This window comes from Pelodiscus sinensis, chromosome 20 (assembly GCF_052426305.1).
Source record: "Pelodiscus sinensis isolate ZL-2025 chromosome 20, ASM5242630v1, whole genome shotgun sequence".
Taxonomy (NCBI): domain Eukaryota; kingdom Metazoa; phylum Chordata; order Testudines; family Trionychidae; genus Pelodiscus; species Pelodiscus sinensis.
The window spans coordinates 28,618,177-28,633,185 of NC_143071.1; the positions used below are offsets into that span (position 1 = coordinate 28,618,177).

Here is a 15,009-nt window from a genome sequence, read left to right on the forward strand (position 1 = left end):
CGCACCCTGATTTCCCCCTCCCCAAACTAACCGGGCAGGTCCCAACCAGGGCCGGCCCACAACATTTTGGCACCTGAGACAGGGAGCTCACATGACGCCCTCATCCCTACACTCTGGGTCCTAGTGACACTGCCTCCCAGTCTGGCACCTGAGACCTGGTCCCACCTGGTCTTCCCTCTGGGAATACTCCTGAAGGGCCGCTGCCCCACTCCCGAGTTGTGCTCCTGGAAGCGAAGGGAAATTCCAGGGCAACGGCACAAAGGAGACTCAGCCGGGTTTTTATAAAAAGCTACAAATTTCAAATTTAAAAATGTGGCTCCCCTCTGAGTCCTGAAAGAGCGTTTCGAATCAAAGCGGGGGAGGGGGCTGGCAGGCGAGGGGGCTGGGTGGTGGAGGAAATGGGAAGGGGGCTCTGCTATTATCAGGGAGCGCGGCCGCTGCTGCTGCTGTGTGTCATGTTTCCCCCACTGAGTCATCAGCCATTTCCCCACCGGCCCTGTGCGCTCTCTGGGGGCTGCGGGCCCTCCCTGCTCTCGGACGGAAGCCCTGTGGTCGCCAATGAGCAGAGCGCTCAGAGCTCGCGGAGAGAAAATCTAGAAGTGAAACCCTTTCGGGCGCTGCAGCGTTTTTCACTTGGCCGCCGATGCAAAGGTCAGAGGGGGCTGGCAGCCCCTCAGTGTAGCCCGTTGGGCGGCGGGTGCGCCATGCACGGCTGAGGGCTGCCTAGGCTCGCTCCTGCTCCCCGTCGTTTGCCCTGCCATGCGCTGGCCAGGGAAGCGCTGTGCTCGGGCGGGAGCTGGGCACCTACCACTTAGAAGACCCCAAGGGAAGGTAAGGGCAGTGTGTGTGTGGGGGGGGGGGGGGGGTTACCCTGAAAATATGGGGCACTGGCTACGATGGGCAGAAGAGTTTTCTGCAGAACAGGGTGGTCGATAGACCGGACCCCTAGAGAGCATGGCAGCCCCTAGGGGCAGCTTGGATTGGCCTCTGGAACTAGGGGACCCCTCATCCCCTCATGGGTGAAGGGCCTTGGTGGGAAGGGGCGTGTGTGGGCCTGGTTGGCTTCTCCTGCTCTGCTGGTGGCTTTTAGCCGTGGTGCAGTTGCTGTCTGTCAGCAGCTCTGCTTCTGCTTGGTGGACGACCCTGCTGTACATTGTCCCTTGTCTTCTGGCTCAGGAGACTGAGCCGGGCCGTCCCTGCTCTACACCCTCCCTGGACAGCTCCCGGTGCTCCTTGCGGAGAGGCAGCTTGAGGCGGGGATTTGTACGGGCCTGGCGCAGGGATGCACTCCAGAGTCTGCCTCGGCCAGAGGCAGGTGCTCAGCCAGGCGCTGCGTGTTTGGTGGGGGCCGGGGAGGGAGCCTGGTTTGCTACTTGGCTCCCCGAGCGATGGAAACTGGGCTGCACTTTGACTTCCCTCTGAACGAGTTTCCTGAAACCGGTTAAGTCGCTAGCAAACCGTGGGTGAGGCAGCTCGCGCACATACATCCACACACACATGCACGCACACCTACACACGTGTGTGCTTGCACATGGTCACACACTCTCACACACACGCCTGCATGCCGATAAGATACACACACTCAGACATGCACACACGTGGACATGCACACACATGGACATGCACACACACACACACACATACCCCCAACGAGCACGTAGGGTAAAACAGCCTCTGTGTTAATGAATGAGTAACAGTGCATACACGCAGTCCCAATCAACCCAGCTGAAAGGGGAAGGCATCTGCCTCCAGCTCAAAGAGTTGCTCCTAGAAACAGCATCCGAGGCCAGACCCCTGCAGCAGGACTGGACCTCTGCAGGCCCTGCGGGACCCACTGACAGAAAAGCAGGAGCAGGTAAAACGTACTTTGTTGCAGGTGGGATTGGGAAGGCAAAAAAAATCATCCTGCAGCAATTTGCAGGAAAAGACAATCACTTGTCAGCTTACCAGGCGTAGCCTATTCACGTAATTAATTTGTTGGTGCTTGTCTTTCTCATGTGCACGTAATATGTTCACCAATGTGTTTGGGGGGAGGCGTTCACTCTCTTGTGGGATTTGCAGGATCTAAGTTTTGCAGGTGGGACAGAGCTAAAAATGCAAGAAACGATGTGGGAGCAAATGTGACGGGCAGTGGGCATTGCAGCGTGGGAGGTGAGCAGGCTTTAAAGAATATTTGGGCACAGGGCTCTGCCCGGGGCGCGTGTGATGAACGGAGGGGCCAGGGAAAGGCCTCTGCAGAGAGAGCTGAAATGCAGCTGGAACGAGGTCCCTCGTTGCAGTGAGCGTTTCTGTCGCAACATTTCAACGCCCAGATGGTCTTCATTCCAAACCAGCACAAATCGAACGCTGGCCACAGCTCCCAGGAAAGGGCCTTCCGGAAGCGTTCCGCTTCCAAAGCCGCTTTTCGCGTGGAACGTCACCCAGAACAGTCTGATTTCGGGAAAAGTCGACTGGGGTCAAAATGGCGTTTTATGGCGGAAACCTCTTTGGGTGAGAAACTTCCAACCAGCCGTCACTCTGGGCCTGGGAGCTGCTCCGACACCAGCCTCAGCTGAAAATAAACCCTCGCACCCAGCTGGGCACAGACAGGCGCTGCTCTGAGCAGCACCAAGTGGTACACACACTGTCATTGGTTTGGGAGAAAGGCCCGACTTCCCTCTCCCCGCTGCGCTGCACCTGACCTCTGTTGGGTGGGGCAGAGTGGCTGCTTCCTGACAGGACGAGGAGCCCGTCAATCAGATCAGCTCGGTAGAGAAGGACTTTTGCTCTGCCCCTATTGGAGGAGCCCTCCAGCTGCCAGAGAGCGACCGGGCCACTCACGCGGTGCGGCGCTCTGTCTCCCCCTGGTGGTCACTGCAGCTGACCGAGCACTGCGCCGCTGGTCTCACCCCAGAGGTCCAGATTCCATTGCTGCTGCCATCGACCCAGCCAGTGCTGTGGGTGCAGCCTTATGCAGGGCCCTGCCCCTGTGATTGGGCGTCAGGGTAACTCCCCTCAGATCCTAGGCAGGGAGGGGCCAGAGATGGGGCAGACGGCTCTTCGCTCACGAGGGAATGTCGGGCCTGGTTCTGATTCGCCGTCCCCGTCCTGAGCCCACTCCCAGCTTCACTCTCGCACACCCCTGCGATGGGCCCTGCGACCCCAGCAAAGCGGACAGCGCCTGCGGGCACTGTGGTGGAAGTGGAAATACCACGGGATCCCAAGCATCTCATTGTCCGCTAGGCAGCAGCTCAGGAAACAATGATGAGGACGGGACAGCCAGCCAGAGCAACCCAGGTCACTTAGGAAGCTGGGCCCCGGGCAACCAACTGCCCTGTCGCTACAGAGAAAAGCAGAGCTCTGCCTCTAAGTAGAACAAGGAAGGGCGGCTGCCTCGAGAGAACGGGGCCTGGGCCTGGACAGCAGCGACTCCGAAAAGCATCTAAGGGTCGGAATGGCCAAGCAGCTCCGCCGGCGCTCCCAGTGCAATGCTGGGATGTAGAGCAGGGAGCTGATGCTTTTACCCATATGGCACTGGGGAGACAGATCCTGGAATTCCCAAGCTGTTCGTTCTAGCAAGCCCGGCCCTGCTTCTGGAAATGAGCATTACACACCACTCAGGGCGCTCGCTCCTCCGAACCCGCAGTTCTGCAGCCCGCTCTCTTTCTGGGATTGGCTGTTCCCACCTCTCCGGCCGTCGCTATTTCTTGTCTGCCATATTCCGACAGCACACGTGGCGTGGCTCAGTGTCTCCGTCCTTTGGACTCTGAGGCTGTTTACTGCCCTGGAGACTGAGGTCATTGGACATGGTGTTTTCAGGAATTATTCCTCAGACGTGGCAGGTTTGGGAAATAATTCCTTTTGTTCCTCCTCCTGAGCCATTTTCCGCATAGGATTTCCCTAGACCGTAAAGACCAGCAGATGTGTTTTGTTCCAGGCCTGTGCATATTACCAACCCTTCAGAAACAGACAATTGTCATGAAAATACTGATCAGAGGAGCCCGGGGCCTTAGCTGTCAGGGGCTGCTGCTGCCGTCTCTCTGCTTCATGCTGGGCCTAGCTCCAGGGCTACGTCTACACTGGCCCCTTTTCCGGAAGGGGCATGTTAATTTCAGCTATCGTAATAGGGAAATCTGCGGGGGATTTAAATATCCCCCGCGGCATTTAAATAAAAATGTCCGCCGCTTTTTTCCGGCTTTTAGAAAAGCCGGAAAAGAGCGTCTACATTGGCCCCGATCCTCCGGAAAAAGCGCCCTTTTCCGGAGGATCTTATTCCTACTTTGAAGTAGATGCAGCCATAACCCGCAAAGCTGGGCTTTGACCGCACTGTTTGTTTTGCTTGTGGGGGTGGGTTTGTTATCTGGGTGGATTTACAGGGCAGGTGGTAGAAGTGTAGAGGTGGCCCATGCCTGTAGCTTTCATTGGCTTCCATGGCAGGTGATTGATGGTTGCATCCCGGTAGCGACTTGCTTTCCCTCTGGGGCTGCTACCCAGAAGCAGCAACGTTCAGGGGCCACGTCTCCTGTCCTAGCAAAGAGCTCCCAGGGTGGCCCCGCCTGACGCTGGCAAAACGGCGACGTTGCTGGGGTGGCTTGTTCCACCCGCTCCCCCAGGCACCAGTGGAAGTGCAGGATAGCTGCGTCTGCATGAGGGGGTTCTCCTGCACAGCATGCCGGGCAGGGATCACAGCCCCTCACACCCTGGCCAACCTCGCCAGACCAGAAGACACCCCTAGTGTGCACCAGGCCCTAGGCTCCCCTGTTACACACCCTTCTGATCTGTGCAGGGAGCAATCCCATTGGCTGCACTGAGATCCCCTAATGGGGCAGAAAGTGAAGCATGCACCTGAATCTGCAGGATCGGGGCCCTAGGCTGGCTAAGCACCGCAGCCCCGCAGGTTGGAGTTTTGCCTCCTGCAGTGAGCTAGACCCAGTCTCTGGAGCTGGTCTAATCAGCAGAGCTCCACAGGATCATGGCGGCTCACTGCAGCCAAGGATCTGTAAAAACGAAGGACGGGTACACGGGGGGCGGCTTGGTGTCCAAACCAATGTTTTGATGCTTTTCCAGAGACGCTTTCCCTTTAAAAAGCGGGGCCCACCCAATAGGTGCCAAAGGGCATTAGGGGGTTCCATGTCTGCTGGCTCTGCATGTGATACGTTTACAAAGTCAAAGGAGGGCTCTGCTAATGGCCGGCCCTATGAACTCAGGCTCCACCCTGGAAGGACAGCAAAGCTGGACTCTCTTCTTCTGATACAGCACAGCTGTAATAAGGACTCTGCAGGCCAAAGTGGCACTAAACCCCTTTGTCCTGAAATCTGGATTAGTTCTGGATTAGTTGTGCAGAGCTAACAGCCAGGGAAAATAGTACAGACTTATTAAAATCATTGAAGTCAGTTCCATTCTATATGGGCTCTTATCGTATTCTATAGAGAGTCTGCCCAGCGGGTAGTGATCAACAGCTCGATGTCAGGATGGCGGACGGTTTCTAGTGGAGTGCCCCAAGGTTCGGTTCTAGGACCGGTTTTGTTCAATATCTTTATGAATGACCTGGATGAGGGGATGGATTGCACCCTCAGCAAGTTTGTGGATGACACTAAGCTGGGGGGAGAGGTAGATACGCTGGAGGGCAGGGATAGGGTCCAGAGTGACCTGGACAAATTGGGGGATTGGCCCACAAGAAATCTGATGAGGTTCAACAAGGACAAGGGCAGAGTCCTGCACTTGGGACGGAAGAATCCCAAGCATTGGTACAGGCTGGGGACCAACCAGCTAAGTAGTAGTTCTGCAGAAAAGGACCTGGGGGTTACAGTGGCTGAGAAGCTGGATATGAGTCAACAGTGTGCCCTTATAGCTAAGAAGGCTAATGGCATATTAGGTTGCATTAAGAGGAGCATTGCCAGCAGATCCAGAGATGTCATTATTCGGCTTTGGTGAGGCCACATTTGGAGTATTGTGTCCAGTTCTGGGCCCCCCACTACAAAAAGGATGTGGACGCATTGGAGAGGGTCCAGCGGAGGGCAACCAAAATGATTAGGGGGCTGGAGCATATGACTTATGAGGAGAGACTGAGGGAGTTGGGTCTGTTTAGTCTACAGAAGAGAAGAGTGAGGGGGGATTTGATAGCAGCCTTCAACTTCCTGAAGGGAGGTTCCAGAGAGGATGGAGAGAGGCTGTTCTCAGTAGTGACAGATGGCAGAACAAGGAGCAATGGTCTCAAGTTATGGTGGGAGAGGTCCAGGTTGGATATTAGGAAAAACTATTTCCCTAGGAGGGTGGTGAAGCACTGGAATGGGTTACCTAGGGAAGTAGTGGAGTCTCCATCCCTAGAGGTGTTTAAGTCTCAGCTTGACAAAGCCCTGGCCGGGTTGATTTAGTTGGGATTGGTCCTGCCTAGAGCAGGGGGCTGGACTTGATGACCTTCTGAGGTCTCTTCCAGTTCTATGGGTCTATAATTCTTTATGGGCTCTTATGTAGGGTTGCTAGGTGTCTGGTTTTGAACCGGACAGTCCGGTATTTGAGCTTTCTCTTCAGGAAACAAATTGAGAAAATAGAAATGAGAAAACAGAAATGTCCGGTATTTTCTGAATAAGATGTAATGTCGATTGTGATGTCATGTCAAGTATGTCCGGTATTTTTGTTGAAACCATCTGGCAACCCTACTCTTATGCCTTCATCAGTGTACTAGTTAAGCACCTTCCCACAGTGCATGGTGCAATGTGCCCCACTGTTGTGTGCAGTGAATTTGTAGCCGGGTCTGTCCCAGGCTGTTAGGAGGACGAGGGGGGTGCTGTGATGCCTTTCACTGGACCAGCCTCTGTTTGTGGGGGTCTGGAGACAAGCTCATGACCCACACCCACCTCTTACCCTGGCCTGGGAACAGTTCTTCCCAGGGTCACAGCAAAATGCCAGCTGAGACCCATTTGTTTAGCATAAGTAGTTAGCACATGTTGTAAGGGACCTTCTGAGGCAGAGCGGCTCACTTTGTGTCTCTAGCTGTACCTGTCTAAATCAACATGCAGCTAAATCCAGCCTTTCAGCCTGGAGAGAAATGAAATTTCCTCTGGGGAAAACCAACGCTGTAATGTAGAAGAAGGGGATTGCAATTCAGTTTCAGCTTCTGCTGTGGGAAGGCTTAAGAATTCTTGCTCTTGCTTCTGCCACAACTGGGGGAGTCCAAAGTTGTAAAGGAGTGCAGCCGTGCAGAACGAAGGGGCATGTCTAGCCACGTAGCTTCCTGGGGGCTGTTTCAAAACCTGGCATCCCAGGGTATGCGACTGGCTTCTAAGTTTAGCCAACCAAACCCACCCACCCGACTTCTGTAGGCGAGACGTGGCCGTGGAAAGCCGCCGGCGACACGAGCAATAATTGACGTTGTTGATAGTCACTGTCCATGAGCAACCCATGGTCTCACACACCTCTGGGGAGGTGGGGCGCAGCGATCTGCAGGGGGCTTGCTCACGCTGTACCAGTCTGGAGGGGAACGCGAGCAGCCAGTGTCCGGGAGGTGGGTGGCACTTTTCCCAGCAGGAAGTTCACTTTTTGAAAACGGAGTCAGGCCGAGCTCGCCGGGAAGAGTGGTGGTGCCAGTCTGACGACTGCATCCCACGGCTTGCCATGTCTGGGGGGTTTCTGAAAGCTCCAGTCCCTGGAGTCATGTTACTAAGGGAGAGTCTCCACTTAAAGACTGAAACAAAAAACAGGACTATGTAGCATTTTAAAGACTAACAAGATGGTTTATTAGGTGATGAGCTTTCGTGGGCCAGACCCACTTCCTCAGATCAAATAGTGGAAGAAAATTGTCACAACCATATATACCAAAGAGTACAATTTAAAAAAATGAACACATATGAAAAGGACAAATCACATTTCAGAACAGAAGGGGGATGGGAGGAGGGAGGTAAATGTCTGTGAGCTAATGATATTAGAGGTGATAATTGGGGAAGCTATCTTTGTAATGGGTAAGATAATTAATGTCTTTGTTTAAACTTAGGCGTAAAGTGTCGAATTTAAGCATGAATGTCAGTTCAGAGGATTCTCTTTCAAATGAAGTCTTAAAAGGTCTTTGAAGCAGGATGCAGGTAATCAAGTCATTGAGACAGTGTCCTTTCTGGTTGAAATGGCAAGAAACTGTTTTTTCTTTGTGATCCTGTCTAATATCATTAAGTCCGCACGTGAAAGAGAATCCTCTGAACTGACATTCATGTTTAAATTCGGCACTTTACGCCTAAGTTTAAACAAAGACATTAATTATCTTACCCATTACAAAGATAGCTTCCCCAATTATCACCTCTAATATCATTAGCTCACAGACATTTACCTCCCTCCTCCCATCCCCCTTCTGTTCTGAAATGTGATTTGCCCTTTTCATATGTGTTCATTTTTTTAATTGTATCCTTTGGTATATATGGTTGTGACTATTTTCTTCCACTATTTGATCTGAGGAAGTGGGTCTGGCCCACGAAAGCTCATCACCTAATAAACCATCTTGTTAGTCTTTAAAATGCTACATAGTCCTGTTTTTTGTTTCAGCTACACCAGACTAACTCGGCTACATTTCTATCACTTAAAGACTGTAAGTTTCTAGCCCTGGTAGTGGCACAGAAAAGCCTGAAAATGGGACTCGGCACAGACACCAACTTTGTAATGGGCTCCCCCTGGCTCTGTGCCAGGCCCCCCCCCACCTCCCGGCTTTACCTTTTCCCCCAAGTCCCAGGCCCACCTTGCTGCTTTTCCCCTGCTCCATCCTCTCTGCTGAGCGTGCCCTGCCCTCCCTCTGCAGGCTGTGGAGCAGCTGATCCGTGAGGCCGCTGGTGGGTGGGAGGCGCTGGGGTAGGGGGACATGCTGATGGGAGGCTGCCGGCAGGCGCTAAGCACCCAGCTTTATTTCCCTGGGCGCTTCAGGGCTGGCGCGCGAGGCTGTCGGCTGCGCCTCTGATGGGAGGCGAGGGGTTGGTGGCATTGGAAGCACTGAATAAGGTACCTCTGTCCCGAGCCCAGCCTAGAGCCAGGCCCCATCGGTGTGCGTGGAAACGGAGCTGTGAGCTGACTAAGGAATGGGAACTCGGTGTTTGGACAGGGACGGGGAGCCTCTCCTGGCCATGCTGCGCCTACAGTGCAGCCTCACGGCCTTGGGGCGCGGCTGCACAAGGCTGGTCTTGGGGCGGAACGGTTGGTGCAGCGAGCCGGCTCCTCAGGCCGCTGTTTCCAGGGAGGGACGAGGTTAGGCCTCCAGGTGGTTTCCATGGGACAGGCCCATGGGAAGCTGCTGCTTCCCTGTCTGGGAGGGGGAAGGGGAGCGAAAGCGAAAGGCAGCATCTGAGCTGCTCCCTTCTCTAGGCTGCTGGGCAGCGGGAGCTCAGGAGCGAGGGGGGAGGGCTGTTGCCTCCGTGGTCAAAGTCAGAGGTAGCAGAGAGGAAGCGGCGACGGCTGTAGTTACTGTAGGCGCTTGACGCACACCTTAAAAATAGAACTGAGGAAAACATGAAGAGCCGGGTCCCTCTGCACCTGCCATTGGCGTGAGCCCACGTGCCCCCCGGCTGCGGACTCGCCCATTGGACGGGCATTTTTAGCTCTCAGATGCCGACGCGCCGTGGTGGGGAGGGTTCTGTACCTGCCGTTCGCCTGGCCCGCTTTTCTCACGAGCCCACGCCGCCCCGGGCCGGATCGCAGGACCCCGCACAGGGTCTCCAGCTGCGTTGCTCTTCCCGAATGCCCCCAGCAGCCCCGCTGGCAACGCCGCTGCGGCACCGTGGGCCAGGGCTGCTCTCCAGCAGCCGGCTCATGCTGCCAGAGGGCGAAGCAGCCAAGCGCCACGCGCTGTGTGGCTATCCAGGCGCGAGATAAGGAGGCGGGGCGGGCGTGTGGCAACGCTCTCGAGCAATCCGAACCCTGCCGCACGGCGCTCTCCGGCAGCGCGGCCGAGCTCGGAGCTCTCCTCCCACTCAGGGCTCGCGAGAGGCGTGGGTTTGACTCATTTTAGTTATAACTCTCGGCTCCTGGCCTCCCGCCCCCGCGACTCTCAAAGCTGTTTCCAGGCACAATGACAATAAGCCAAGCAACTTCCCACCGGGGGGGGGGGGGGTGTGGAGTTGTCCCAGGCTATGCTGATTGGGAAACTGAGGCACACACCAGCAAAGTGGCACTGAGGCAGGAACAGAATCCACTCCCTGGCTACACCAAGCCACCAGCCAGGCTGCCTGGAGCAGGCGGGGGCTTAGCTCATTGGCTTGTGCCTGGAGAGGGGTGCTATAGGCCTGACAAGCAGCAGGTACCACTCTCTGCTTTGCCATCCCTCCGAGGGGGTGTGGCTGGCCCTGTAAGGGGGGTCGGGCACAGCAAGCCCCTAATGGGCTTCCCGGAAGGGAGGAGCCGCTCTGAGCCCACCTGTGAGCAGCTCCCGGCCAGAGCAGGCAGCTAATCAGCCGAAGAGCTGGGCCTGATGGAAATCTGCAGGAGCTCAGCTGGGGGGGCGGTGGGCCAAGACGGCGTCTCCTAGGGAGGGAGCTCCAGGAGGCGATGCCAGCTGGGAAGGCCAGGGCCTGGCTTGCTCCGCTGGAGTCTGCATCCCTGCTCGGGAGCTTGGGCGAGGGGCTTTCTCATGGTGCTGCCGAACTGTCCAGGAATGACGGGGTCTCTCTAGGTAACAAGCCTGCTGACCTGTCTGCTGGCTGAGACATCAGGCCGGGGCGGGTCTCCCTGGACGCCACTCCTGTGTGCAAGAGGATACGGAGGGGCAGGATGCACCTTTAACCCTTCCATTCCCCGTTGCCGGCCGTGCTCTGGCCTAGCTAGCAGCTCGGAGACCGCACACAGAGGCTACATCTAGACCGGCATGATTTTCCGCAAATGCTTTTAACGGAAAAGTTTTTCCGTTAAAAGCATTTGCGGAAAATAGCATCTAGATTGGCACGGACGCTTTTTCCGCAAAAGCACTTTTTGTGGAAAAGCGTCCGTGTCAATCTAGACGCACTTTTCCACAAAAAAGCCCCGATCGCCATTTTCACGATCGGGGCTTTTTTGCGGAAAACAAAGCTGAGCTGTCTACACTGGCCCTTTTGTGCAAAAGCTTTTGCGCAAAAGGACTTTTGCCCGAACGGGAGCAGCACAGTATTTCCGCAAGAAGCACTGATTTCTTACATGCGATCGTCAGTGTTCTTGTGGAAATTCAAGCAGCCAGTGTAGACAGCTGGCAAGTCTAGACACAGCCAGAGAGAATAATGAGGCTGCTCTACAGCTGCTTTTAGCTCATGTGGCAAAGCCTCATGCACTAAGCACCAGAGGTTCCTGGTTCAATTCCGCCTCTTGGCGTTTTGGGGGCAGCCGGGAGGCCATAGCAGGCACCTGCTTTCCCACTAGCTGGGACGGTTTCAGTGGCAGCTGCTGCCTTGGCAAAGCTGCCTGCTATGCCCAGGGAAAAGCCAGGAGGCGTTTCTCATTGTCCTCTTCCCGGCATGTGCCGCTCCATCCCACCTGCTTCCCTGACAGGGGCCAGCCTGCCTGCCTTAGTCCCTCCCCACGGCTCTCGGGAGTCCCCGTTCTCCATCTCCAGCCCTCTGAGCAGTCCCCAGCTCGGTCCCGTCAGTGTCCTGTGGGGGGCACGGTGGCCTGTCTGAATTCTGGGGCAAGGGGAGGGCCAGTGCCCAAGTAGGAACCCCTCCCCCACACACTCCGCTGTGGAAGAGGCTTCAGGAGCCAGCAGCCAACTGATTGCTTGGAACAAAAATGGAAAACATGGGGAGGGGTGTGCAGGTGGAAGGGGCAAAGCCCGGGGAGCAGAGGGGGGCCCAGGAAAGGCCCCAGGCAGAGCCCAAGCGGCCCGGGGGACGGTGCCCAGAGGAGCTGTCTGCGTGTGAGTGACACAGAAATGGAAAAAGGCTGGGTGGTCGCACAGCAGCCCCCATGGCTCTTATGGACAGCGCCGGGAGGGGGGAGGTGTGTGTCCAGGGCGGACGTGGGGAGAAGGGCAGCCAGAGCCTCAGCAGGAGGGTCTGGAGGAGCCGGGAAAGGGGCTGCAGCCTGGTGCTCCGGGGGCAGCATTCGCCAGGGTCTCCCTCTCGGGACGGCGTTGGGCCTCTGTGAAGCGCCCCAGCCAGCCGCCCACGCTCACAGCTAATGCCGGGTGGGATGAAGGCTGGCCGGGAGGTGCCAGAACTTCCCTCAGCTGGCTCGGGTGGGCTGCGAGGGCGAGGCAATGCCTGGCCTGGGGCACGGAGAGCGTAGAAAACGGGGCCTGGCAGAGACTCCGGAGGCCGCTTGCTCCAACCCCCTGCCCATTGCAGGCCCAGCCCCAACTCCGCCACCCCAGCATGGGCAACGGCGCGGCAAGAGCCCTCCAGGGCCGGTCAGTCCGTGGCCCTGCTGGGGCTTGTGGGCTCCCTGGTGGGTGCTGAGCTCTCCTGGGAACCTGGCCCTCAGCGCGGCACGTTTCAGAGGCGTCGTCCTGTTTGTGCCCCTCCCTCCTGTGCCCAGCCGGGCCGGTCTGACCCTGCCTCCACCTCGAGAGCCCACCGGCAGCTCTTGTTTTGCAGGTGACACACAAGGCGCGAGGCCATGCCAGTGCTGAATGAGGACCTGCCACCCGCTTGCCCTGCTCTCCGAGGCCCGCCGGCACAGACGCGCCCGCTCCCTGCCCATTCATGGAGAACACAGGTCTGTGGTCGCCGGCCAGTTCCTGGGGCGGGGGGCTGAGGCACCAGGGGAAGGCAAGGTGGCCAGGCCTGCCGGGCAGCCCTTCGCTCGGCAGCAGAGAGACGCTGAGTGAGAAATAAGCCACCTACTGACTAGGGAGGGCGCCTTGCAGTGCTGGTACAGGGCTGGGTAGCTCGTAAGAGGAAGAACCGTGCCGCTAAGGTGAAGGCAAGGAAGGGGGCTGCTTGTGGAGCTGGGTTCTAGCCCCATTTGACTTCCTGTCATTGTACCTCAGTTTCCCCATGTGTAAAATGGAGGTGATGTTTGCCGACCTACCCCACAGGAGTATTATTAGAAGCTGTTATTATCTGGGCAGCTGTAGCACCTACAGGCCCCATCCAAGAGCAGGATCCTATCGTGCTGCATGCTACATGATGCACAGTGAGAGGGAGCCCCTGCCCTGAGAGCTTACAGTGAAAGAGATAAGGGAACTAAGGCACAGTGTGACTAAGTGACTTGTCCAAGGTCATGCAGGAAGCCTGTGGCAGAGCAGGGCATTGAACACAGGCCTCATGAGACCAGCTCAGTGTCTTTACAAGTCCCACTTATACCCTAAAAAGCGCATCTAAGTAGGGACGTAAGAAACCCAAGGACCTTTTTCAGGCCCTCCGCACAGGGCTGTCGGAGCCCCCAGCTAAGATTTTATGGTGCCGGTTCTGCCCCGTGCTAGAGCTGGCCAGGCAAAGACTGGAAACGGGGATATTTATTTAGAATGACAAAAATCTCTGGGCGCTCAGAAATGGCTCAACCACTTTTGCTCAGGCGTCCTGAGAAAAATTGCTTGGGGGCCCAAGCCCAAATGTGGAAAATTGCAGCCCAAGAGGCAAACCTGTGACAAAGTTCCAAGTGTCGGGGGAAAGGCCCTTTAGAATGGAAAAAGCAGCTGTCCAGGCCAGGCGTCGCTCCGCACAACCCCCGGGAACGCTGTGCGGCGAAGTTAGCGTTCAGCTCTCCACCGGTGCTGTAGCTAGGAGAAGGGGGTAGAACATACTGCATCCAGCTGGTCAGCTCATCCTGCCCTGGAAAGCTAGGACCACAGGTCGTCCTTGGAGGCGTAGCAGCCCTCCTCGTCGTCCTTACCTGAGGAGTCCTTGCTGAGGAGCCATTGGAGCATGCTGGTCCCAGGGTGCGAAAGAGGGCAATATTGTTTATTGGACACACTTCTGCAGCTGAAAGAGACCAGTCAAGCTCCACAGAGGAGCTCCAGGCCATTGGAAAACTTGTCTCTGTTGCTCCAGTAACAGATACAACCTCAGCCACCTTTTCTCTCCGCTCCAGTGGCCTTAGCAACCAGCTCTGTCATTCAAGAGGCCTTAGTTCCCAAAAGCATCCTTAACCAAGCTGCTCTGGGGTAAATCCATGGCTGGGGGTGGGGTTGTGTTTGCCAGCTGCCAGTGTGGGACTGGCTACCAGACAGCAGGGGACGGGGAACTCGGGGGTTCCCACACAACAGTCTGGGGTTGGGATCCCTGCTACCTGCCCTGCGCCCGGCACTCCACTCCTGGCCCCGCTCTGGCAAGACCACTGAGCATAGAGGTTTGTGGAGGGGCCCTAGCGGGGGGCACTGTGGCCCGGGTGATGCCAAATCCTTTTTCCCCCGTGGACTCAATTCTTAGAAGATTTTCTGTTGTGTCAAAACCTCTGTCTAGACCCTCAGCTGCTTATGCGGCGTATGTGTGAGGGACCTCACAGGGTGGATTTAGCAGCTTAAATATCAGAACCAGGTCTCAGCATTTCGGCCTTCACCTACTGAGCCCGTGGGGGGGGGGGCTCCCCAATTCTGTCAGCTTTGTAAAATTGCGGAACTTTATAGAACTTCCTACCTGCCCCAAACGCAGCTGGCGCCTTGTGCCTGTGGAGCGCGCCGGTACTGCCCCAAGGCCAGCAGCGCTGCTGGCTGCTCACACCCTGTCCCTCCCTTTGCATTAGAGGTGGAGTCGGACATCCTGCGCAGCGTGCGTGCCCTCCTGCGAGAGCTCGACGGACACCACCGCGCCTTCCAGAGCGAGCGAGGTAAGACAGGCCCCTGGCCGCCCCGCCCTGCCTCTCGCCTGTTCTCGGTGCCTCACACCAGGGCGGTGCCAGTGACTCCCCTGGCTGGTTGTTCTGCGTTTGTTGGGGTCCAAAGGCCCCAGAACATCAGTGTCCGAGTATTCTCCCACCGCCTTCAGCCTGGCTCCCCGGCAGGTGTTCCACACTGGGCTCAGCTCCTTGTGCGCGCGCGGCTTGCAAGCCTGCTCCCAGAACAACTTTTGCTTTCAGTCAACTTTTGCTTCTGGGCACCCATTTCTGCCACTGAGATCTCCTTATGCCTTCAGCATAGCTACTGTTCCAAAGCAGCTC

General features: G+C 56.6%; 1 protein-coding gene across 3 annotated transcripts in view; it reads left to right on the forward strand.

Moving 5' to 3' along the window:
• The window catches only part of PIK3R6 (phosphoinositide-3-kinase regulatory subunit 6), a 58,915-nt gene that overhangs the window by 11,529 nt on the left and 32,377 nt on the right, over positions 1-15,009 (forward strand). For all 3 annotated transcript variants that reach the window (XM_075903474.2, XM_075903473.2, XM_075903476.2), the window contains 2 exons: positions 12,507-12,627; positions 14,596-14,679. In XM_075903474.2, the coding sequence (XP_075759589.2) occupies positions 12,615-12,627; positions 14,596-14,679 (97 nt within the window). In that variant the 5' untranslated portion in view covers positions 12,507-12,614. The remainder of the gene's footprint in view (positions 1-12,506; positions 12,628-14,595; positions 14,680-15,009) is intronic.